A 24,262-nucleotide genomic window follows, 5' to 3' on the forward strand; every position below is an offset into this window, starting at 1 on the left:
ATGTCTTATATATATCTTTTTTTTAATATTATATGAAACCAATAAAAACATGATGTAGCATAGTTTTTTGTTTCTTTTTAAGCTAATCAATGGTTAAAAGTAATAGGATATTTAGAATTTGGGTCCGCAGAGATGGCAGAAGGTATGAAAGGATGCTTAAAATGGATCCAGAAGGCAAAATATGTACATCTGAATTGTCAAGGACCACTGTGTCAAAATCAAGTTTAGAAACTTTCATTATTTTAGTTTATATTGGGCGTATTATGACAAATTAACTGACAGAAACTCCTACTATTACCAGGCCTCAGAAAAGTTGAGGTCAGATAGTATTTAGGAATCAGTATTTGGACCTTGGGCATACAAGTGAAGCTGCCATGTATAGTTTGTATGGACTGTTCTTCATAGGAAGTAATGAAGACACATATAATGCACAGTAATGGCCAGGTGCGCCCAAAAAGACCAATCAAACCACGGCTTCAGCTAAAGCTGTCTTCATAGTTTTAATTAAATATTCGGGGCATGACTTGGTCTTGAGTGTGTGACCTGCATCTCTCTGTTTTTTTTTCCCTGTGGGGCATGTCAGTGAACCATGTTGACAGTCAGAGGCTGGTAGCCCATAATACAGGTATGTGATGTTGTGTTTAGTGGCTGTATGTGTGGGAGAGCTGTAGTGAGGCTGCTCTGAACCCTGAACTGGCGCTGTTTGTTGGGTCTGTCGCCGCTAGCCAGACGGCTGTGGACGCGGTCGAGGTGCCTACGGAGCATCTGAGTGTCGTATGTGGCTGCGCCGCTGTGAGTTAAGGTGTGTGTTTACTCAACAGGGTGTTAACGTCAGTCAAGGATATTGATGTTTATCCTCACACGTGTCAAGAGAGAAGCATGTGAGTGCGTGTACACCACTTTGCTTTGCCATCATCTCGCCACTGTCCCCAAACACACACAGATACACACACATACAGAGACTGAATGTGTCCTGACTCAGCCTTTATCGAGCCAGCGTTAGTTAGTATACCCACCAGATGGCCATAGGACAACTATGGTAGTTTTCCATGTGTGTTGGAGGGCGGGGGGGTGCGGTAGGGGATGCTCAGTATCTTGGCATTGTAATATCTATGGTGGGCTGTGTGAGAGCGCAACCACTGCTTCCTGTGCACAATACTACACACACACACACTGACACAAGACATTTTAGTGATTACGTACAACAATGAGGCACACAGAAAGAGCATCACAATACATCCGCTAATGACAGGCTGTAGTTAGGGTCATCCCCTCTCTCTGTCTCTCTTGGAGTCCTTTGAGGCCATGTGGCCACTTTCCCAGCTCTCCCTCGGGAGTCTTTTCCAGCTGCTGCAGCTCAACGCGGTCCCAAACCTCAAACCGCGACTTCACTGACCACAGCCGCAGCCCGTGTGCTGACATCACTGTCCAGGCGTCCACGCAGACCAGCGCATACGCACTGCTGCAGAGACGTCACAGCTGAGATGACGGACACGTCGATGTCTCTCTGTGGAAGTTGTAGTTCCCAGGGCCTTTTGAGTTGTAGTTATTAGGGGTGACTTCAGGGCATTATGGGTGCTGGAGTTGCAAATATTTATGAGTTGCTATGAAACAGGTCTGGTGGGACACATAAGAAGAACAGAGACCTTATTAAAGGCACATTTACACTGAATTAATGTGCTTACATTTGTATTTTAACATAGTAACACTTGTGCTTTTCCTGCTGTGACCAGTCAAAACGTGTGCTGTGAAAAAGGCCTATAACCATCCCTGTGCGTGTGTGTGTGCGTAAAAATTGGGTTGAGCTCACAGATTCTCACATTTGTTTAAGAGTTGACTGTTGGCGTGAGTGTTTGTTCATGAGTTGAGCGTATGCGTGTTGTCCTTTATGTACAGTGATTCTGTAAAAAGTGCATATTTGATGGACCTGGGAGGCATCAAGCAGCATGCATGGATACTCCCTCCTTCCCTGTCGCTCCAGCCTGGCACAACAGTCATGTTTTCCACATGGAAGAATACAAATGTGCATGTTTGAGTGTGTGTGGGTTGAATTGTTGCATGATGAGTGTTGGAGGACTTGTGGACGAGTAATCAGGATCGACTGTAATATGTAACATTGTTCTTTCTTTTTTTGAGTAAGACCTTTACCGTCTTTGTGTGTATATTTGTGTGACTTTTACTTGTTACACCGTAAAACATTTATCAGTGTGCTTTTTAGACAGTTTAAAACTACAAACTTTAAGTTAAATTCACTTGAAATTAATTGAAAGTATATATTTATATTAAAGGTGCAATATGTAAGAATTGTTCATACTCAAAACAAACAAACAGCAACATATCACCAGAATAACGACTAACTGCTGCTTATTGTAGTTGACCTTAGCTGCAGTATTTAGCTCGGTTAGCCGTGCAGCTGGCAGTCTGGACTTGGCGCTCTGGGACCAGGAGGGTGCTGGTGTTTACACTGCAAGCACAGGAGCTTTGGACCAGGATGGGGCTAGCTGGTTAGCATTCTAACATTAGTAGATACGATGATGTAAAAACTGCGACTTTTACATTTTGTATATAATTTAAGTTAATTTTCAAATGTTTTCAATTCAAATTCTTACATATTGGCCGTGTAAGTTAATGATAAAGATAATTTGACACCACTAAATTCCAGTATGATGTTTTTCTGATGTACCTATTTGATTATATTTATGGATTGGTCATTTTTGGTTTTATTCAGTGCAGTTTGAGTAGGTATAAAAATAATCTGAACTATTTGTGCCATCGAAGATTCTCGCACTGAAATAAAAGATGTTTGTGAAAATGACATCATGCCTCATAATTCTACAAAGCATTGGTTTGTGTGTTGTTCACCTGTAAGAAATGCAGAGCAATGATGATCTGTAAGTGTCCAACATTCAGATTCACTGCTCACTATAGAGTCGTCTACTCTAGTGTTTATCACGCAGGGAAAAGTGAACGAGGGAACAAGAGTTTTAGCGTATGAACTGTGGGACATGTAGCACAAGTTCACACATCCCTGGCCACTGTTGGGTGTCTCCCCCTCACTGTCTTTCACTGGCTGTCATCCCTTGAGGTGAACACTCTCACTTTTCATGTTCACAACTCACTCTCAGCAGAAGAGTGAAGTGCGAAGGGAAAATAATCTTCTGAGAAATGTTGAGGAGGAAGGATAGAGCGGCAGAGGGAAGAGCCTCAGGGGGAACAGGTTCTCCTGTATCGGGCCTGGTTGAGTCTCAGCATTGATCTCATGAATAATAGAGCTCCGGTGGCCATGTGACGATATTAGACGTGACATCCAATGACAACCTGGATCAGCCACTCCACAGAGCCACGCACTTTGCACGTGTGCATATTTGTGCACAACCTTGTAAATCTGTGACTAATCCAGTCTAATCTGTCTAACGATGAAAACATTTTAAATGAAAGTATCCAAAAGGTCACGATTAAGTTAACAAAACGTGGAGCTGAATCAAAGTTATGTCTGTTTGGCTACAAATCACTGACTCACAACAGAGTCATCAATATGAAACACCCTCATAAAAGAATAACAATTTCCCTGCTAAACAAGACAAGCTCTTGTGTTTCTTTGTGTTTCTCCGCTTCTTAATAATACATAAGGACGCAACTAAAGTCCAATGCGCAAAGCAAACACACACACACGCTCCCAATGTCATGTTTACTCATGTTTGCTGTCTGTCCCCATTCATCAGGCATTCACTGTGACAAATCTGTGTGTGAAAAATCTGCAAGTCTGCATTTTTCTCCCCCCAGCAGATTGTATCTTTGTTTTACCTGGTTTTCTGCTCATCAAGTTATTCGTGCAAGCGGCTGGTGAACATCAGGGAGAGGAAGGAGCCCAGAGTGGGTGAGGTGAAAGGAGATGGAGGAGGAAGAAGCCAGTGGTGGAAAGTAATGTACATTTGCTCAAGTACAGTTTTGAGGCAGTCATACTTAACGTGAGTTTGTGTAACTTTTTACTTCCATGTTTCAGGGTGGAAGGTTTGTCCTCTTTACTTAACTACATTTACCTGACAGCTGTTACTATTTGCTTTTTAGTTTATGATTTTACTGAAAAAACATATTGTAAGCTTTTAAAATACAATGCATCATTAAAGATTAAAGGTGCAATATATGAGAATTTTGTTTTAAAACATTAAAAAATTAACTAAAATTATCAACATAGTGTGAAGAAGTAACAGTTCTGATGTCATGTCAAAGACATCTATGCGTAGATGAGATATCAACTGAAGTTAGTCTTGTGTTAGTCTCCTGTGCTGTCTTGTAATACCAGCGCAAGCTCCCAGTCTGGACAACTAACTGCACGGCTAACTGAGCTAACTAGCTAACTGCAACCTTGCTTTGATAGGTGGCCAATTCTTACATATTGAACCTTAAAGCCACTGCTTTCCAACATATTACTATTTTTTCCACAAAATTTCCAGTCAAAACTAATTGTTTCTTTTAAATAATTGTTTAAGCCCACAAACATTCAAAGATTAAAGTCTTTAATTTATATATATGTTTTCTTTTGTTATGTTAACCCCCACATGACCCTTCAAGGTGATCTTCTGACCCTTATGCTTACTTATGCATTATTGCAGTATTTAACCACACTTTTCTGAGGTTACATCCATTGTTTTACTGAACTCTACTTATGATTTTAATTGAAGGACTAGTTATAATGTATTTTGAAGTGCTATACTGGCTAAGATATGAATGCTGCTTCCACTTAAGAAAGGGAAGGAGGTAAGTAAGTGGAGAAAGCAGAGACCATCACACACCTTACCCCAAGGCCACTGGCGAATTATGACTAGAGGACTGTCATTATGTTATTATCGCCCCTGTCACCTGGGGCTTGACATGTTAACACACACATGCACCAACACTCATGGACAAATGCACACAAGCCCCCCTAAACACTTATCCTGATTTACAGTTGAACATTATGGGGGAATTCCCTGCTCAGACCTGCAGCAGGTAGGCACGTGAAAGAGAGAGAGATAAGTACAGTATGGTATGTGCTCATTCAGGGACTCCTATGCAAATTCTTGAATCTTGTAAGCAGAGAGAAAAGCTGACGTCACAGTTTCTGGAGGATGAGTAAGTCAGGGCAGTGTGTCAAGACTGTGGCTGCTTCCTGATGGGTCACAGCAATGCGCTGGTTGAGAGGTTAGAGAAGTGCTGACATTGGCTGGAGGAGAATTGTGAATGAAAGCATAGTTTGCAAAAAGGGGTTAGATAAACACGCTGTGCATCCCAGCAGCTGTAAAATCCAAGCCTTACCTACAAACAAAGCTCTGTTGCTTGGTTTTGTATTCAAAGCTGGAGGCTTGAACTGTGTGAGAAACCAATTCACACAATGTCCTTTCACTCCCTGAACACTTAAAGGAGATATATGTAAGATTTTTAGTCTAAAACATTCAAAACGTTTTTACATTCTGTCAGAGACATCTACGTATTGTCTTACAGGGTTATCTACTGAAGTCAGTATGCTAACTAGCTAGCCTCGGCCTGTCCAGTCTCGTAATACCACAAGAGGTGATAGTGAGCGTATTCTAACCACCAGCTACCAGTAAGAAACCACATCCAGCGTCCAAGAAAAGAAGTGATGAAGTAGATGTAAAATAAGAGTTAACAGCGGTGTTGCTTTCCAGCCCCGGGGACAGATCTTGACAAGTAAAGGGATGAAGTTTGATGCTGAACTTGCAACATTATTTCTCTGGTAGGCTGTAAACAGCTGTTTATACTAACGCTGGCTATCAAGCTATTATTTATAAAGGTAGCTAATAGCACAACAGTTTGTATGTGTGCTATGTCAGCTGTTTGTTAAAGGAAAAACCAATAGGATTGTAACGATCATTGATTATGAAAATAGTGATTAGTCAATTAGTCAAGCTAATGCATAAGTGCCTTAAACCAGCATTCTTACTATGGGCCAGCAAGGGGCGTCACAGTGGATTTACACTTACGATAGGGTCAGCCACCCTAACTTTCTGTTTATATGCTGCCCCCACTTTGAGCATGACAGGTGGCCAATTCTTATAGCACCTATAAGATTGCTTAATGCACCTTCACGTGCTGCAAACACACAGAGCACACGCAATAACATGCCCTGACAGACCTGTTAAGAAGGAATGAACATGCCGTAGAACTGAAAGAACATGTACTATATGCAAATCAGGCAGCCACTACAGGCAAATTAGGTGGGCTGAAGGAAGTTGTTGATGTGAAAAGATAATCCAGCACGTGTTACAATGTTCTAATATGATCACTCAGTATTTTATTGGCATGTGAGTCAAGTGAGGAAAGATAATACGTTCATAGACACAACAAGAATATTTATTAGTAAGGGAAGATTACCTGATTAGCTTTTGACCCAATTACAACTGATCAAATTACAGAGAATTGTATCTCTGCACTGCTGTTTCCCACCCTTTTTAGCATCTTTTAGCTCACTGTTTTGGTTTTAAGGCCTGCAAATTTGATTGATTTACGGTCACCATTCTCATCAGAGTCAATTCCAGACACAGCAGGCGGCTGTTGTCCAAGAAAAAGCTCTGATAAACCAACCTAATGCTACTTGACCAGCACCAAATGACAGAGGTACGACGTTGGCGGTGAAAATAGTGGGTCTTTTAGCAGCTTAAAAGCCTGATGCTTACCTCAGAAGTTGGTGCAGATCATAAACAGAGATAAAAGAGTTAACAAACATAAGTCCGAATGAATTTGAATGTTGCTCTGTAACTGTTGGATCGTTAAACTTACTACAAGGAACTTTTAACTTGTTTTGAAACAGTCTCAATTTAAAGGCACAATATCAAAGAATTTGGGTTTAAAAAACCAAAAATATCAACAAAATGTGAAGAGGTAACTTTTTTTAAGCATTTTGAAGTTATTGAAATTGTGTTGCAGAGACATCTACCAAAGTTAGCATGCAAGCCAGCTAGCACCGTCCCACAACAGGTACAGTTAGCACCAGTTAGCGGTTACTCTGGTAACATGCTTGACAGGTGACCAATTCTTACATATTGCACCTTTAATGCTGATGCCTCTATATGACTTTATACATAAGCAACCGAGACCATCAACAAAAAGATTATTATATAGTAATTTTTGTAATTCTTAATGCCTGTCAACAGGTTGAATTCTGACTTATGGATTTATGGATACATCATAAAACTATGATACATATTAGTCTCAAAGCCTAAAGAAAGAAGAAGACTGTAGTCTGAAACAAGATCTAAAACAAAGTTAACTTTATTTCACTTTTGTCCACAGAAGAATCAATTATTTTACTTTTGTCCACCAGAATCAACAAAAAATTTAAGTTCCTTGTGAGCAACACTTTGCTAACAAGTTTTTTGAACTTAAAAAGGAAATGCTAACAACTTGTTTCTGCTGCTCTCAAATGACCAAAAATTCCAGAATTACAGGTGTAAGTCAAGAGGAAACTCACTTACTGCTCTTATTTAAACCCGCAGAAACCACAGCAGCAGAGGTAGATGATGTTAAATCATTTATAACTCTATGTGATGCCATGTTATTATATTTGGCAAGAGAGAGAGAGCGACAGAGAGAGAAAGGATGTTGGCATTCCTTAATGAGGCATCTTGTAATAAACAATGGAGAAAAAACTCCCATCTACCGCACCCAATCCATGCATCTGTGATATGTACACACACACACACACACACACCCAGGCATGCATGCACACCACGCACTGTAACATTCAAAGTCATAAATCTGGCAATAAAAAAACAATTTGATTTATCACATTCAACACTTCTGCTGAAGTTGCTCTGTGCCAAGATTACACCTCGTTTTGCCTTTTCACATTCAGAATATTGTTCTCAGAATATTGTCTTTTTTGTGCAATGTAGGAAGTATTAGATATAAGATGACTGAGCCAAGAAAATGATAAATCTAACTCAGAAAAAAAGAAAGAAAGAAAGAAAGACTGCACGTCATTGTTTGGGCTATTTCTACTACTAATGTGGGCTTAGATGTAAAATAATGTTGGACTCAGTGAAAGTGAGTAAGCCCAGAATTGTCATATATATATAACATATAACAAGAGAACTGTGCCCACCACTCATTTTACAGTTGTAAAAGATGTCCATAACAATTTCTAAAGGAAATAGAAATCTCCATATTTGAGAAACTGGAAATATATTTTTGCATTTTTGCTAAAAAAAAAAAAAAAATATGAACGATATAATCAAAATAGTTGCCAATTACTTTGGTCACTTAGCTAATCCAATCAGAAACTTGGAATATTCAAATTTTCACTGGCAAAGCCCTTATAGGCATAACTTGTAAATACACTTGACGTTAAGTAATGACAGTTCTTACGAGACCCTGTTAGAAAAAAACGCTACGAAAGTGCCACCCTGTATGCCCCTGGTAGATACATGGTAAATGCATGGTAACATGGTAAAGAGCCCTCTAGGGTAACCTTTACTTCACTATAAATGTATCACGACTTTTGGTGCACTGGTTCCTTCTTTTTTTGCCCCTGCCCCTCAAACATCCTGAGTCCGCCACTGCCAGGAAGATATATCAGTAAGAAATTCCAGCACATGATGAACGAGCCAAGAAAATGATAAATCTGGCTCAAAGAAGAAAGAGAGACTGCGTACGTCATTGTTTGGACTATTTCTGCTACTGATGTGGGCTCGGATGTAAAATGTTTGACTCACTGAATGCGAGCAGTCCCTGAATTGTCCAATGCAAAAGCTATGTCACAAATATTTCAACTATTTGCAAAGAATCATGTGATGGAATAATAAAAACATGCTCAGAGTGTCTTTCAGGCTGCATCAATATATTTTGATTAGAAAAATGATTGAGCTTGGTGATCCCCAAGTTCAATGTACAACTCCCCTCCTCTGCTGCTGCCCTGGAGCTCTGCACAAGGAGTGGAAAATACAGTCGCCTAAAAATACACTGCACATAAACAACACACTTACAAACACATGGGCACACACACACACACAGGCCAAGTGTCTTTAATATTAGAAAGCACAAGGCTGACACCTGAGACACTCAGCCCAGCGGTGTCACTCCCTCCTCCTCTAACTGAGTCCAGCCCTGGCCAGTGTGACCCTTACGGTCCAGTCTGATCCGCTCTTCTGCAGGCTGGCACTAGGTGAAGTGGGGGGGTAAGGGTAGAGTAGGTGGGTATTGGGGGACACATGCTTATGACATCACAGTCCAGTTGGCCCGGCATGCTTGTGGCAGTCACACGGGGCATCACCAGGCCTGACGCGTCCTCGCCGCTGTCGGGTGGGGATGTGTGTGATAAGGTCACACCAACACAGGATTCTCCTTATCGTATCGTAACCCCCCCCCTTCCCCATTCAACACACACACACACACACACACACACACACACACACACACACACACACACACACACACACACACACACACACACACACACCGAAAAAAACTCACTCACTCTAGACTTTTCTTTTCTTCATAATGTGATATATTCTAATGTGGTTTGAGACACTTGTTGTATTTTGTGCGCTCGCTGTCTTCTCTTAAAAAAGGAAGATTGGTTTCCTCTCTCGCTCCTTTAAAGTTTGATTCATCTCTCATCTCTGTCTTCAGCTGAGCCTCCACATTGTTCCACTCTTTTAAATTCTTTGCATATCACTACAGACCTCTTCAATTTCTTTTGGTTTTCTCCCACCATCGACTGTCTCCACTTGTTTCCATCTTCCTGTAGTTATTCATATCTCTCTCCAGCACCTTTTGCGTCTTGTTCTCTCTCTGTCCCACACTCTTCTTCCAACTCTCTGTGTATTTGTTTTCTTTCCTTTGTGCCTATAGATGCGTCTTTAAGATCTCATTTTCCATTTCCAATTGACTGGTCTGCCTATTTTTAAACAACTCTAAGTCTCATTTGTCAGTTTTTTGTCTTTTACATTTCTTTCTTTTTTCTTTTCCTGTCTTTTTTTGTCCTTTGTGATATATTTATAGTTCTTTATGCCACTAGTGTCTCATCTGAACACATGATTGTATACATTTGTTGAGGAATATTTAACTTTATTTTTTGTTAGTATGCTCTAAAAAGATTTGTTTAGGTAGACATGGTATGAATTTTATCTTCTTTAGTCACATTTATCCACTCTAATTGAAAGATAATCGATCATAAATCTGGACTAGCTATACTTTATTATCTATAATGTTTGCTCTGTCAATTCAATATGTAGAACAGCCATAAAAGTGAATGCCAGCACTGTGGGAACCACCCAACATAAATGAGTACATGGTGTCTGACAACAGCAAGGTGACTAACATAGATACTTGGGGGCTGTGTGTGCTTCGTGTTTGTGTGTTTGTCAAACACAGTCAGAGGGAATTTTACAATAACACATCACCTTTCAAGTTTATATACTGAACCCGTTAGCAATTGGTCGCTTATTTACATATCGAGCAAACACAAAGTCAAATAGTCACTCTCCTTTTAGCTCTGTTTTTGGTCTCTACCAGCAGCCTTTAAAGCTGCTGTAAGCGTTATTACCCTTTTTTAAATTTGAACCACACTGCTAAAACAAAAGCGGATCATTCATGATGTTCATTGCAGAACTGAGTGTACCAAATAAAGTGGCAGCTGTATGTATGCTAATAAGCTTCACAGAAACCTGCAAAAGCTGTATATTTTTAGAGTAGCGGAGTGTAAATACCATATCTTACCAACAATAATCCAGATGAGCTCTCTTCCATATTCTGGCAATGAAAACTGTGGACATGGGACATCACTTTGAACTTCAGAGGGATGAACTCTTCCTTTTGTCTGGTCTTTTCTTTGTCTGTTTGTTTGTGTGTCTAGTAAATTCACAACAGTCAGCTGCTTGCGCATAACCACTAAACTAAAGTCATGTTTTTAACAGTTGTTCTAACAGATAAATTACAGTGATAATTCCTTGTCATCATGGCTCCCTGTGATTAAAGATGGTGAAAATGTCAATTTGTTTCGTAGAAAACATTTTACACTTGTGAGAATATCCAAGAAATGAGAGGAGGATCTGATCATGGCGAGTCCAACTTTCTCTGAAAGAAGCGAATGTACACTGCTGTTTAGGCGACTTTAATCCATTAGTCCCTTGTATGTATAGAAATGTATACGGCTGAAACAAATAATATGAATGACCTCTGCGTGTACGCACAGCATACCCCTGCAGGCTCAAGTCATGGTTTTCCCTGTATGCTGTCTGGGGGCCATTTTCATAATGCTTCCCATTACTAAGAATTACTAATGACGAAATTCTTTGAAAATTCTGAGAATTAAGATGTTTTCTAAGATTTTAATAAAGGGGTTTCTTTGGTACTGTAGATAAAAATGCAACAATAAGGATTTGAATATTACTGAAGACAGAAAAGTGTTTTGTCATTGTGCATGCTCTGTTATCAGCATGGAAATAATTTTAACTGAAAATTAACACATTGTGAATAGATGATTTTCAAGAAGTTAGATATGGGACACATGTATCTCTGGTTTACTACAACAAACCATATTACAACTGTGGAGTGTGCAACAGACAGACGCAACAGAACTAAATAGAAACATAAGACTTCTATTTACAGTTGCACCTCTCTTTGCAGAGTGAACGGGCCTCACACTGTTCATCTTTCATGCATGAAGCACGAGGTGAGTGTGTGTCACACAGAGGATTAGTGAGAGAGAGAGATGAGGTACTGATTGATGCAGACTCAGCCTTGGCTCCAACTCTGACTCTCTTATTTCTGTCTGTAGGATGGTCCAAGTCCAGAAAGATCAGGGAGCCCACACACACACACACACACACACACACACACACACACACACACACACACACACACACACACACACTCCCTCTGACCCTACTGACCCACATGCAGTTATATGGCAGCAACCATGTGGTCTGGATGGCAGAACATGTAGTCAGATTATTTTACAGTGAACAAGCTCTCACCTCTCAGCACATAGCCTGTGCTACTGAACACTGACCATTAACAGACTGTTGCACCAATTGGCTGCTATACTCCTGACTAATCACTGGTCTTATGATCACAGCGAGTGCACCAACATGATCTCACATTCACCAAAAAAAACAATTAAGTAATGCTTCAAGGTGGAAAGTAACAGTAAAACAATGTGCTGTACATTTATTTAATTATTATACTTTGTTTCTATTTTTACGTACTGGTAGAAGTAATAATAATAATATTAACAAATGTTTATTTATGGAGTATTTTTTAAGCAAATGGCACAAAGTTATTTCTGGAGTGAGAGCTAACAGACAATGACGGGACATAAATATCTTAAAAACAGCAAACAAGTATACAACATATATTAACGAAGACTCGACTAAAAAGGATAGAAAAAAATGTTTCTCAAAAAAAGTCAAGTTTGTGTATGTATGTGTGTGTAGTATATATATATATATACAGTATATGTCTAAATAAGAGATGAGATAAATAAGAGCAGAATATTTTTGTATAAGAAAATGAGTTAATGAGACAGTGGAGAGGACATAAGATTAAATAAGTGTATTCTTCCTTCTACTACTTTTTGAGCATGTGTTGTTTTTTCAGTTTCATTATTGAATTTGTTGTGTAGGTTTTCTTTCTTTCTGTTTTCATTTAGTTGTTCTTGACTTATTTCTGAAAGCATTTATTTTAATGCTTGTTTTGTTTTTAGATGTTATATAAGATGAGTTCTGATGGTGTGCTCATGTTCGATTTATAAAAGGTGCTGAATTTTAAAACTTTGCTCAAACAGGTTCTGAGAATACCTTTTGTAACTTACCAATCTGTGATCTATAAATCTCAAATCAACTTTGATTGACAGCACCTGCCTTCTGATCTCCACTTAAATAATGCCAGCACAGATGAAGGTTCAGTCAGGAATAGCCATGGATCACAAGAGAAATCTGATTTTATAGAAGATGAGATCACAGTGATGGTAGATGAGAATGAAGCCAGGGTACACATATTATTCAGTGGACTACATAGTAGTCGGAGAAGAAAAGCCAAATAAAACTATACATAGTTTGATTAAGTCACACTTAAGATCAAAATTGATCATAAGATCTTTTTAAGAATGAGGCCTCAGATCTCTTTAAATGAAATTAGTTTGCTCATGGGTCCGTGCACACCTTTAATCACAGTGCAGATCCTGTCGCAGGTGTCCCCACTTCCCCTTAACCAGTGCTCACTCTTTGGGACATCCCTCAGGATTCACTTGGTCAGTGAGCGTCGATCGATTCCACCCGCCTGTCCATTCATTCCACGCTTTACCAACCATGTGATCTGTTCAAAGATACACACACATACCCGACATACGTAAGTGTTTGCATGACTGGGCGCTCACACAAGGAGGAATATTCTGAGCTTCAAACCATACGCCCTCTGCTGCACCTGATATCCTGATCGACTGTGTTTACCTGCAGGGTGGGATGTCTCCGGGCATAAACGTGAGTGTGACGGATGAGTGACAGAGTGACATAGACATAGAGAGAGAGAGAGAGAGAGAGAGAGAGACTAACTTAAACATTTTATTTTCCCCTCAATGTTAAACCACACAGCAGCATGTGCTATGTAGAACAGAAAATACATGTGACCTATTTACAAGTCTCCTCATGTGCATGTGTGTGTGTGTGAGCACATGCGCATGCACACCTCTCTCTATGTCAGGGACCATCCCTTGTAAAAGCGTGTGGTTTCTTCACAGGATATGGGTTTCTGGTGAAAAAGACACAGAGAGGAAGCGCTCTAAAGAAAGCTTCTCTTCTTTTTCTTTCTCTCTCACTCCTCTCTTTATTTCTTTCCACGAGACAAACGTCACCTCACATGTGGATGTTCAGGATGATTTATGTAGAACAGAGATGCAGAGTTTGCTCGTCTGGTGACTTAACACGCACCTTGATGAAAGGTGTAAATTGTAAATTCCAGTTTAAAGAAAGACAAGTAGTTTCCTAAGAACTGTAAATATAGACCATAAATGTCGTATTTAATCTAAAATGGTTATTTATAGTGACAGTGTGTAGGATTCAGCAGCCAACAAAAATACTCACTTAAAACACCAAAAACTTTTAAGGCCCTCTGTAGAGTCAGTGTTTGGTTTGTCCGTTCTTGGCTCCTGTAGAAACGCGGAGGTGCAACATGGTGCAACCTGCTGCCTCTGTATATGTAAAAGACTCACTCTAAGATAATGAACACAGAATGATTCTTAGTTTCAGGTGATTGTACAATAATAGAAAAATAATTATGAATATTAAAGGGGACATATTCTGCTCATTTTCAGGTTCGTAATTTTATTTTGGGTCACTACTAGAATAGGTTTACAAGCTTTAATGCTCAAAAAATACATCAGTTTTCTCATACTGTCCAGTGCTGCAGCTCTGTACTACCCCTCTGTCTGAAACGCTCTGTTTCTCTCTGTCTCTTTAAGGCCCGCCTCCCTAATACCCAGTCTCCTCTGATTGGTCAGCTCACACACCAAACACCTCTAACAACAACAGAGCAGCTGTGCTAAATCAATTCTTACATGCCAAACAAGCCATTAGGCATAAATTATGCAAATGTGATACATGATGACGAAGTGTGATGTGACAAAGTCACGGAACTAAAGGCCGGACTACTGACGAGGCGTTTCAGAAGCAGCGTTACTGTCAGAGAGAGGAGCTTCAGTTGTTGTGGACTCTGACCTTTTTAACTAACGACCTTTTACATGCACAAGAGCATTATGTAAAACACTAAAAGGAAAGGAATAACAAAAGAGCACAATAGGTCTTCTTTAAAATCTTACACTCTGGACCGTTAAAGCTTTTTAAGTTACCTTGTGTGCATACCTATGAATAAAGTCCACGCTTCCTCTTCATCACCTTGTATGAACAGTGTCTACTGAGTGATTGCTGAATAATTAAGAAAACACACACCTTTTTTATCAAGGTGCATCAAAAAAATACTACAAGTCGCCCTCCAGTCAAAAATATGCTCTCCTTCTTGCTACAGTTGAATATTTGAGCTTCACTGTGTAGAATGATGTGTGTGCAGGGTTTGACACTAGAAGGCTGTTTTCACGTCATTGTTAAAAGTGTAAATTTTCTCTGTGCTCAATGAAAATTCGAATTTAAGAGGCGAGGCGGGGCGGCGGAGCATGATTTGTGACATCACGAACAGTTTGGAAGCCAATCCTGGTCCAGTTTTCAGCGTACACAAGTGTGATGTGGAAACCTGAAGCCTCCAGTGCTCATACACTGAGAATGGACTTTACAAGGAAGCAGGAGACATCTAGCGTCCAGCACTTAAATGTTTGAAATTAAAAATATACATGTACTGCATACATGTGGTGCCCTTTATATATTTTTTGCCCCTGTCCCTCAAACATCCTGAGTCTGCCACTGGTCTGAGGATCACATTTTTGGCGAACTGCCTTTTTTTAGAATAAAATCCAGTGATCACCTAACTAACATCTATACTAACTGGAGCAGAGCTCTCAAGTCAACGGAAAACATTTAAGTGCTGACATACTGAGTGATTTAAGAGCATTATTAACTCCTCTGTCTGTCCAAAACAAAAAGACTGAGGACTCTTGTCCCAGCATTAAGGAAACCTCTTGATGAAGCGCTGAGTTGACTTATATAGACGGTGTCAGGAGGAGTTTGGAACTACAGGTTGCAGCAGTGTGGAGGGTCACAGCGCTCCAGATGCTGCCAGTTTGACTCCTGAACACTGAGGGACCGCTCTGCCACAGCTCCTTCATATTTAATTGTAATGTTGAATTATTCTGGCTCACTGCCGTGTTGTGCCACCATGAATTGGGCCGTGGAGTTTGTGAGTGTATCTCAGTCTCTCTCTCTGTGTGTGTGTGTGTGTGTGTGTGTGTGTGTGTGTGTGTGTGCGTGTGTGTGTGTGTGTAGGACAGGGACGAGAGGGACAGAGTGATGTGGCAGGAGCCTAAGTTTGCCACGAACACTGGAAGCCTGTGGGAAAGCAGAGCCATAGCAACAGAATGAATTAATGAACAGGATCCGAATGCTACGTTTAACACAAGGTACAAGCTCACACGCACACACACACACACACACACACACACACACACACACACACACACACACACACGCAAACAAGATTAGCCAGCTTGTGGTTTCATATTCAACACAGATAACCTGGTGATGCAGTTTGGGCCAAAACCACCTCTACAACTACAAAACACTCGGCCAAGAGCTCACAGCAGCGCATACCAAACATCAAAATCTTATTTAGCTTAATGTGAACTAATCGAATCTAGAGCTTTTATTCCACTCAGATCAGTTATAGTGAAAAGGAATTAACATGCAGAAGTTGATTATCAAATTGATGAATGATTACACTGTGGGAGCCGAGTGTGGTTATACACTACACAGTATTAACAATCGACACACAGAACATGTGTCTACCTCAGTGAAGCGAATGTCTTGATATCCTCTGAGCCAGTGAAGTCAGTAAATAGTCTGCAGCGCCCCCCTCAGGAAAAAGCAAATAACACCTGGAGGAAAATTCACGTGAAGCACATTTAGGGTCTTTTACTTATTGTTAAAGGGAAATAGACACATGTAGACACATGCACACAGTATTCCTTATATGCAAATCAGCCTCCAGATTGCCATCAGCACATCTAGAAGGGCAGTTTTGTGCCCCCGAAGAACACTTTTGTTTGAGTGTCTTAGAGAATGATTTACACAAAAACTGCTCCTGATTGTTCAGTTGGTATGAAGCATCAGTCAATACCGAAGCCACCAATACGCACGCATCTTGGCCGAACAGTAAATAAGATAGCACCTTTTCATTTTTAACAAGAATGAATCAGAAATGCAGCAACTTGCTTCATATATTTTTTTTCTAAATCTTTGCATATATCAATTAACTTTATTAAAACAAAGAATAAATCCTGAAATTCCAGGACTGCAATATTAATTAAATAACAACTAACAATGGCACTCAGAAGAGCGCAAACCTCCATCAAATCCCAGCAGTCCCTTTTTGTTCTCTCTCATAGATACCAGCCACCTGAATACGTCTTTTTTTTTACATCAAGATCCATGCATTATTCCCTGAGAAACTAAAAAAAATTGTGGAAAAACACCCTATCTCGTAATATTAGGGAGTGAGAAAACAATTCCTGGATCCGTCCCTTTATTTGGATCAGCACTAAAGTTAATGGGGTCTATTCAGGGCTGAGATTCAGGTGGTTTTCATATAATCCTACTGACAAACCAACCAATAAATGGAACTGTGTGAAAACATAACCTCCTTATTGGAGGTAAAATAAAACAAAAAACATCAACAACAATCTCCAAAAAAACTAAGAACAGGACACCTGGGCAGGCTTTCAGATGAAATTGCAATCAGGTGCGTTGCGAATTAATGATATTGTAAATATTTGGCAAAGATTGTTTCAATATGATGGCTGCGGAAAATGCACATTGACCATCACGATGTTTTGAATGGGTTTTAAATAGTTAAATAGTAAAACGGTGTAAGCATTGGGGGGAAAAAAATGCTTCAAAAATCTTGTGTTTTACAGGTGTTGGACTGCAAATGACAGAAGAGTTCATGGAGTTTGGGAGATGTGGCCATTTAATGAATTTTGTGTGAAAAGATTCACAGGTCACCATCACTCATTTTGCCTGTCTGCAATTATTGAGAGCGGCAGAAAAAAACTTCAGTATCGGTGGTGATTACAAACCCTGGGGGCAGCCGATGCCTCTGAACCTTTGAAGCGGTATGCAAACTGAAAAGTCAACACTTTCATCCAGTCAACAAAGACAAGTCAGGACTTCTTTGCTCATATAGATAAGATATAATCCTGTTACATGGATGAGACCATAAAAACCTCAGATCAGTCAAATAGTTTTAAGTAGCTGGAACGTGTTTAAACCAATGTAGCATTCGATGAACTGTCAGTCACACTGAAACAACACCTTTCTATGGTTCTCCTTTCTGTTATTCCTGCTGCTCTGTCTAAAAGCACAACCATTCAGAATGCAGTTTTTGTTGCCTTTGGCAAAAGATACAACTTTCAATAGTCTGGCTGTGTTTACAGAAAGAAATTGATCACTGAAAATATGGTTGAGAAGCATCTTTTCTCTTTAAACAAATAGGTTCACCCAACTTGAAATATCTCAAACACAAAATGTTATTTCAGAAAACAAAATAAAGATACATTTAAACACACGCATTGATTTTACTTTTTTATTGTACAATAATACAATTACATTTGTACAAATGCTGTTAACAAAAAAAGAAGCAATTGAGGCTACAAGAAGAAATGTTTGCTGTGGCCCGAAAACAACAATGTCCTTGAGCACTAAACCTTCACGCAGCAGCGGCGAGAATTGCTACTGCTGCTGCTTGGAGAGACAACCACATACTGAGGAGGCCCAGTGTGGCTTCCTCCCGTTCACCTCGTCAGATCTTAAAGACGCAGGGTGAGCAAAAGCAACAAGTCAGTGCAGATGAAGATCATGTACTGAGACGGTCGCATAAAAATCCAGTTTGTGTGTTGTAGTGATATTGGAGCAGGGAACTCGGGGAATAAGGATGTTGTTCGTTTGGTCCAGGTCCAATGTGTTAAGAAGCCGAGGCGCAGGGTCAAAGGTCATCAGGAGGGGTTTAAGAGCGGGTGTACTTCCCCCAGATGTGCAGCATGAAGACTGAAGCGATGAAGAGCAGACTCATCACCAGCACTGGCACTGGGCCGCTGTCACAACAAAGACAAACTGATTAATACACACAAACACACACACACACACAAAATCCCATCATTTGCTGTAACCCCAACCAGAGCGCGAGTCTTAGTGGAGTGGCTGATTTTATTGATGAGCTTTGGAAACAAGGAGGGGCTCTCATCGCTGAAGGAGGGACTGAGTGGGGGGTGGGGGTAGAGGGCGCATCGCTAAGTAGCAGCATTGCCATGCCAACCATCTCTTCAGCGGCCCCCCTCCTCCCCCTGTCAGGAGGCTGTAATTGAGTTGACCTTTCAGAGTGGATCCTTTAATGAAGCTTTGAGGCCGGCGTCTAACGCAGGAACAAACACGCACTCGATATACAACACTGTATGGCGAGTATGCCCTCCTTCGACTGCTGGAGAGACGCACTCAATAACCACCACAGCACCATCGATCAACCACGGCCGGGTATGGCCAGGAGACAGGACGTCTTCTCTAATATTAGGGGCCGAGGATGCAGCAGAGTACAAGTTTAGGAAGTTGCGAGTTTTGTAAATGTACACTTTCCTAACACACATAATTGTGCGTGTGTGTATATTCTCGCACACACTTAAATCAAGCTGGTCCACCGCTCATGAATGATTCGTTTTACCACAGAGGCACGTCTGCCCAATTTCCTGCCATTAAACACCCCTCCTATTCTACCTGATGAACATAAATAACACTGATGAAGCACTAGTGTCGGAAATCCTGAGAATTAGTTTATGTTTGCGAGGGGATGAAAGTTAAAAATGTCAGGAGGTTAAGTTTGTGAGTGTGTATGTTCCTGTGGGGATCATAACTGCTTTTTATAAACTGCACTTACACTTTGAGGCCTGGTGAGTCTTCTGTGTAGAAGCGCCACATGCCACCGGTGCCTGCCGATCCTGTGGTTCTGCCACCGCTGCGTGTTCCGCTGCTGGTAGCTTTCCTGTGGAATACAAACCAGTCAAGAATATATCGACACTTCCAAGTGATTCAGCACGTAAACATATCTCATTATCATTCCTTATTTAATTATGATTCATTTACCCATGGAGCAATTGTCATGTTACAAATTTAACACAACTTTCTAAAGCTGCAACAACTAATCGATTGTATTATAATATTAAAATAATTGCGAACTATTTTGATGATCAATTTCTCAGTTTGAGTAATTTTTTAAGGAAAAGAAAAAGATTCAAACTTCTTAAATGTGAATACTTTCTGGTTTCTTTGTTCCTCTATGAAAGTAAACTGCCTATTTTTGGGTTGTGGATAAAAAAAAAAAAAAAGACATTTGAGGACGTCATCTTAGAGTTTGGGAAAAACTTATTCACATTTTCACTATTTTCTGACATTTTATAGAACAAACAACTAACCGATTAAGCAGTTTCCTAATACCACAAACATTTTGATAAAAAACCATCACAGCCAAAAATAATAATAATAATAAAAAAAGTGTCCCTTCCTTGATACCCTATATTCATAATGTAACTAACTACAGTAGCTGGTGATGAAAGAGTGCAGTGATTCATGGCTGCTTCACTCATGTGATGAGATTAAACGGAGGTTAATGAGGTAATGAAGAGGGTGATAGTAATGGGTAATAATGAGAGAGGTAACAGTGAGCCTCTGATTACACACTGATTAAGTCCACAGCTCAACATCTATCTGCTGCTCTAATCTACTGAGGACACAAAAAAAAATGCAGGGAAGGGCCATCTGAAAATCATCAATCACTCTTTACAGTATGATGACATGAGCAAGTGGGGGACAATGCTTGGGGTACTTGGAAAAATAATTATGGAGACTGTGTGCAGGCAGTGACGACCACATAACTTATCTATAATGTGTAATATGTAATGGTCTTCTATGGCTTCTTTTTCACTGTGGAGGCCAACATACAGATGTGGGATGGATGAATGAAGAAACTGACAAAGTGTCTAGAAACGGTGTCATGGTATACAATAAAGACAGCAAGCCGCCACAGCAGCTTCAATGCTTCTTGTCATGGTTTCTCGAAGTTTGTGTACCGTACTGGAGTGTTGAACTGTGGTGGTGCCTTTAGTCCTGTATGGATGAATCTTCATTCATTATCTTACTTCAACCTTTAATGCAGGGCTTTCCTTTAATGTGTCACTCATCTGTATGCACTTATAGTAAGTTTACGAATCCGTCTACTGTATAAAGTGTATAGGAAAAAGTTTGGTAGACTGTATGTGTGTGTACCTCTGTCTGACTGTGGAGCCTGCTGCGCGGGGAGCCACTGTCTTGCTGGGGGAACGGCTAGACGCCCCAACATTGGTTGCACTTGCTGCTGGTCCAGGCTGAAGGGAAGACATCACAATTAATACACATTACACATATTAACAGGATATAACTCCGGTATACTCTCTTCCTGGCCATCTGTCTGATCTGTCACACACTTTTAGACGTACATAAACACAATTACAGCTAAAACTAACCTACAACAGTCAGATAGATATATTCAACATGATTCTTGAAAAGCTAACTTACATTTCATAACTGTTCAGTCTGTTTATATCAGAGACTGATTGTAAAGGCCTTGTCCATTGGTCCTCACAGTTCATTTCAACTTCTACCTTAGTGTTAACACACAGAGTATGAACCAAATGTGTTCAAGGACACATATTTATGAATTACTGCTGGGCCAGCTCTAAATAGGTGTTTTCGGACTGTTTGGGTTGCTGATGAACAGCCACGTCCACAAATGATGAGCTGACGTTAGCAAGCTAGCTAACACATAGCAAAACGTTAGCCCTAGTCCCACGTTAAATGATTGCAGTAGAGCTGGTTAGCTTCCCTGTAGTAAGACTTTAAGATGAAGCAGAGAATCTTACCATTTTGTTTTATTTGTCCCGATGCGAGCTGAAACCCTGAGCCTCTCTTCAAGCTGATGTCCACGTCAAATGAACAGCAGGCAGTCGGCGTGTGAATTGACCAAAACTTGAGAAGAGGTCTCGCAAAGCTGACGCTTGTCTAAAAAGGACACGACTGCGAAACACAAGACCAGTGTAGGAGACCGAGCAGAAGCCTGACCGGCTCACCGCCTCCACCAAAAAAACAATGAATAGATAATCATTTTAGGAGGTAGTTTTTGTACTGCTGTAATAAAAACATTTTTTTTACTCTTACTAATTTTTTACTATATTCATTTTAGATATGTAATTGTACTTTAATACAAAGGCAACTAATTTGCCCGCCTCGAGTGTGAGGGAGACGTGTCGCACAGGAAGCGCCACCGTTGCATCAAGGAAACTGGGCGCCATTGTGGTTCCACCAGAAGCGTTTGTAGCTTGACTACAATAGTTGATTCGAGCCAACATGGCGTCGAAACGATATAGTTTCTTGACAGTTTTCTTGCTGCTACGAGCGTCTGGACAAGCATAATCACAGGTTTCAAAACTTGGATAAGCTAGTCAAGAGATTCAGGTAAACATAACTGCATTATTATTAAATTATACGGAGATGTAGCTCTGGGTTCAGTTACAAAGAGAACTGCCTCTATAGTTTGCTACGGAACTTAATGTCGATAGCTACACACCGGTAGGCTAGTATGCATAATGTTATCCTAGTAAGTTAGCTAACATTAAAGGAAGCAGTGTCTTGTGGTCCTTCTTCAGTGCCAGCTAGATGTTTTCTTCATAGTAGATAGCGGAGTTATTGTCAGCCAGGGTGTTTTGCATGAACTTAGATGTAGCTTAGGTATATTGAATACAGTTGTACAGTCCTGACATGTTGTGCTTCAAAGGGCAAAAGTTATAAATTAGGTTACTAAACCACAAGGTCTGATTGTACAACGTTGTCAACAATGCAGCTCTGGAAAGTTTCTTTAATCATGTGGATTCATAATCATCTAGTTCCTTCTGCTGGAGAGGCGTTTGAGATTGTGTGAACTGAAAACTAGATTTATCTTTTTATATGCCTTGTTCTTATGACTTAAGGGGAAATTTGCAAACTGATGAGCACAGGACTATGCTCCTATTTCACATTCAACTTGAACTTTTTCCATTCTTGTACGCAGGATGGTGCGGGTGGTGTTCCTCCATCCAGACCTTGGCATTGGTGGAGCCGAGCGACTAGTGGTCGATGCTGCCGTCGCTCTGAAGTCTCAGGGATGCAGCGTTCAGATCTGGACAGCCCATCATGACCCAACACACTGCTTCTCTGAGACCCTGGACCCTGACCTACCCGTGGCACGTTGACTTAACATTCACCTTACTACATTATGTTTTCCCTCAAAGATTTTTTGATTTAATTCTTATTATTCTAACAGGTATGTGTGGGTGACTGGCTACCCACCAGTGTGTTTGGGTACCTGCATGCTCTGTGTGCCTACCTGAGGATGATCTATGTGGCCCTCTACCTGGTCTTCTTCAGCGGGGTGGAGTACGATGTCGTCTTCTGTGATCAAGTGAGTTGTGTCACACAGGAACTGACTACCTGTCTGTTTGGTTGTCACTCATTTGACTTCTTCTGAGGCGTCTGACTGTCTCTGTTCAGAGAATAGCTTTCATTGTCAACAGTTACAGGTCTCTTTGCACGTCACACCCTTTAACTATACTATGCCGTGAAGTGTACATTCCCTCGCTTATTTTCACACGTTTTGTCTTTCATACAAATGCACACAGCTATTACCACCTTTCTCCCGCCCATAATTACAGTCCAGAGAAAACACATTATTTAGATCTACATGGACCAAACCTCACTTTTGCAATCATAAAATTGCAATCAGTTACGACATTTCATGAGCACACAGAGCGTTTACAGGATTTGTCTTAGGATGTGTATTTCAAAATCAGATACATTGTTTAATATTAACACAGTATATCATTCCTATTTGGTCTCAGTTATTTTATAGAATGTTTAGCTTTGTTATATATTTTAATATTCAGTATTAAGTTGTACATTCTTTACTTTTTACTGTTTTGATTGGGTTTTAATTCCCCTGCTGTATTTCCTTCTTACTTGCCAGAAAGGAGGAACTTTTCTTAAGGAAGACATGTTCGTTTTTGTTTTTAACCCTTGTCATTCCACTCCAGGTGTCAGTTTGTATTCCGGTGCTGCGACTGTCCCGTCACAAGAAGAAGGTTTTGTTTTACTGTCACTTCCCAGACCAGCTGCTGACCCAGAGGAAGACGACCCTGAAGAAGCTTTACCGAGCTCCCATCGATTGGCTGGAGGAACGCACCACTGGCATGGCTGATATGGTACGTAAAGGCTGAGGGCTCTGTCATTCTCCAGGTTTTTTATCCTGATGGAAAAGTGGACACAAGGTTCTGCACAACAGTGTCTGACATTTATTAGATCAAGCTTAAAAATAAAAATGAATAAACTAGAATAGTTGTAAGTGAATTTCAAAAGGTACTAATCATGTGACCCAAGTGTTTTTAGGGCCAAGATGGTGAATGCTGTCTTGTTTTATGCACAGAATTGTCGGAGGGTCCTATGTTATATAAAGGTACACGAGAGCCAGAGGCTTAAACTTAAAACATGTCTTTTAA

General features: G+C 40.4%; 2 protein-coding genes across 6 annotated transcripts in view; one reads left to right on the top strand and one right to left on the bottom strand.

The window, feature by feature from the left end:
• Positions 1-24,262, top strand: part of alg2 (ALG2 alpha-1,3/1,6-mannosyltransferase) — a 76,254-nt gene that overhangs the window by 49,171 nt on the left and 2,821 nt on the right. Inside the window, exons 1-5 of one of the 5 annotated variants that reach the window (XM_084358256.1) lie at positions 13,402-13,478; positions 15,927-16,060; positions 22,783-22,954; positions 23,035-23,172; positions 23,801-23,968. In XM_084358256.1, the coding sequence (XP_084214382.1) occupies positions 22,784-22,954; positions 23,035-23,172; positions 23,801-23,968 (477 nt within the window). In that variant the 5' untranslated portion in view covers positions 13,402-13,478; positions 15,927-16,060; position 22,783. Of the gene's footprint in view, positions 1-13,401; positions 13,479-15,926; positions 16,061-22,067; positions 22,191-22,239; positions 22,305-22,521; positions 22,545-22,782; positions 22,955-23,034; positions 23,173-23,800; positions 23,969-24,262 lie in introns of those variants that run through there. The other 4 variants (XM_084358255.1, XM_084358254.1, XM_084358253.1 and 1 more) reach the window with 4 other exon arrangements.
• Positions 18,227-21,754, bottom strand: sec61b (SEC61 translocon subunit beta). The gene is made up of 4 exons (XM_084358259.1): positions 21,599-21,754; positions 20,967-21,064; positions 19,582-19,686; positions 18,227-18,748 (listed from the first exon to the last, which is right to left on the bottom strand). Exons 1-4 carry the CDS (start codon positions 21,599-21,601, stop codon positions 18,661-18,663), a joined length of 294 nt encoding a protein of 97 aa, XP_084214385.1. The 5' UTR covers positions 21,602-21,754; the 3' UTR covers positions 18,227-18,660.

This window comes from Pagrus pagrus (assembly GCF_965226575.1).
Source record: "Pagrus pagrus genome assembly, chromosome: 7".
Taxonomy (NCBI): domain Eukaryota; kingdom Metazoa; phylum Chordata; class Actinopteri; order Spariformes; family Sparidae; genus Pagrus; species Pagrus pagrus.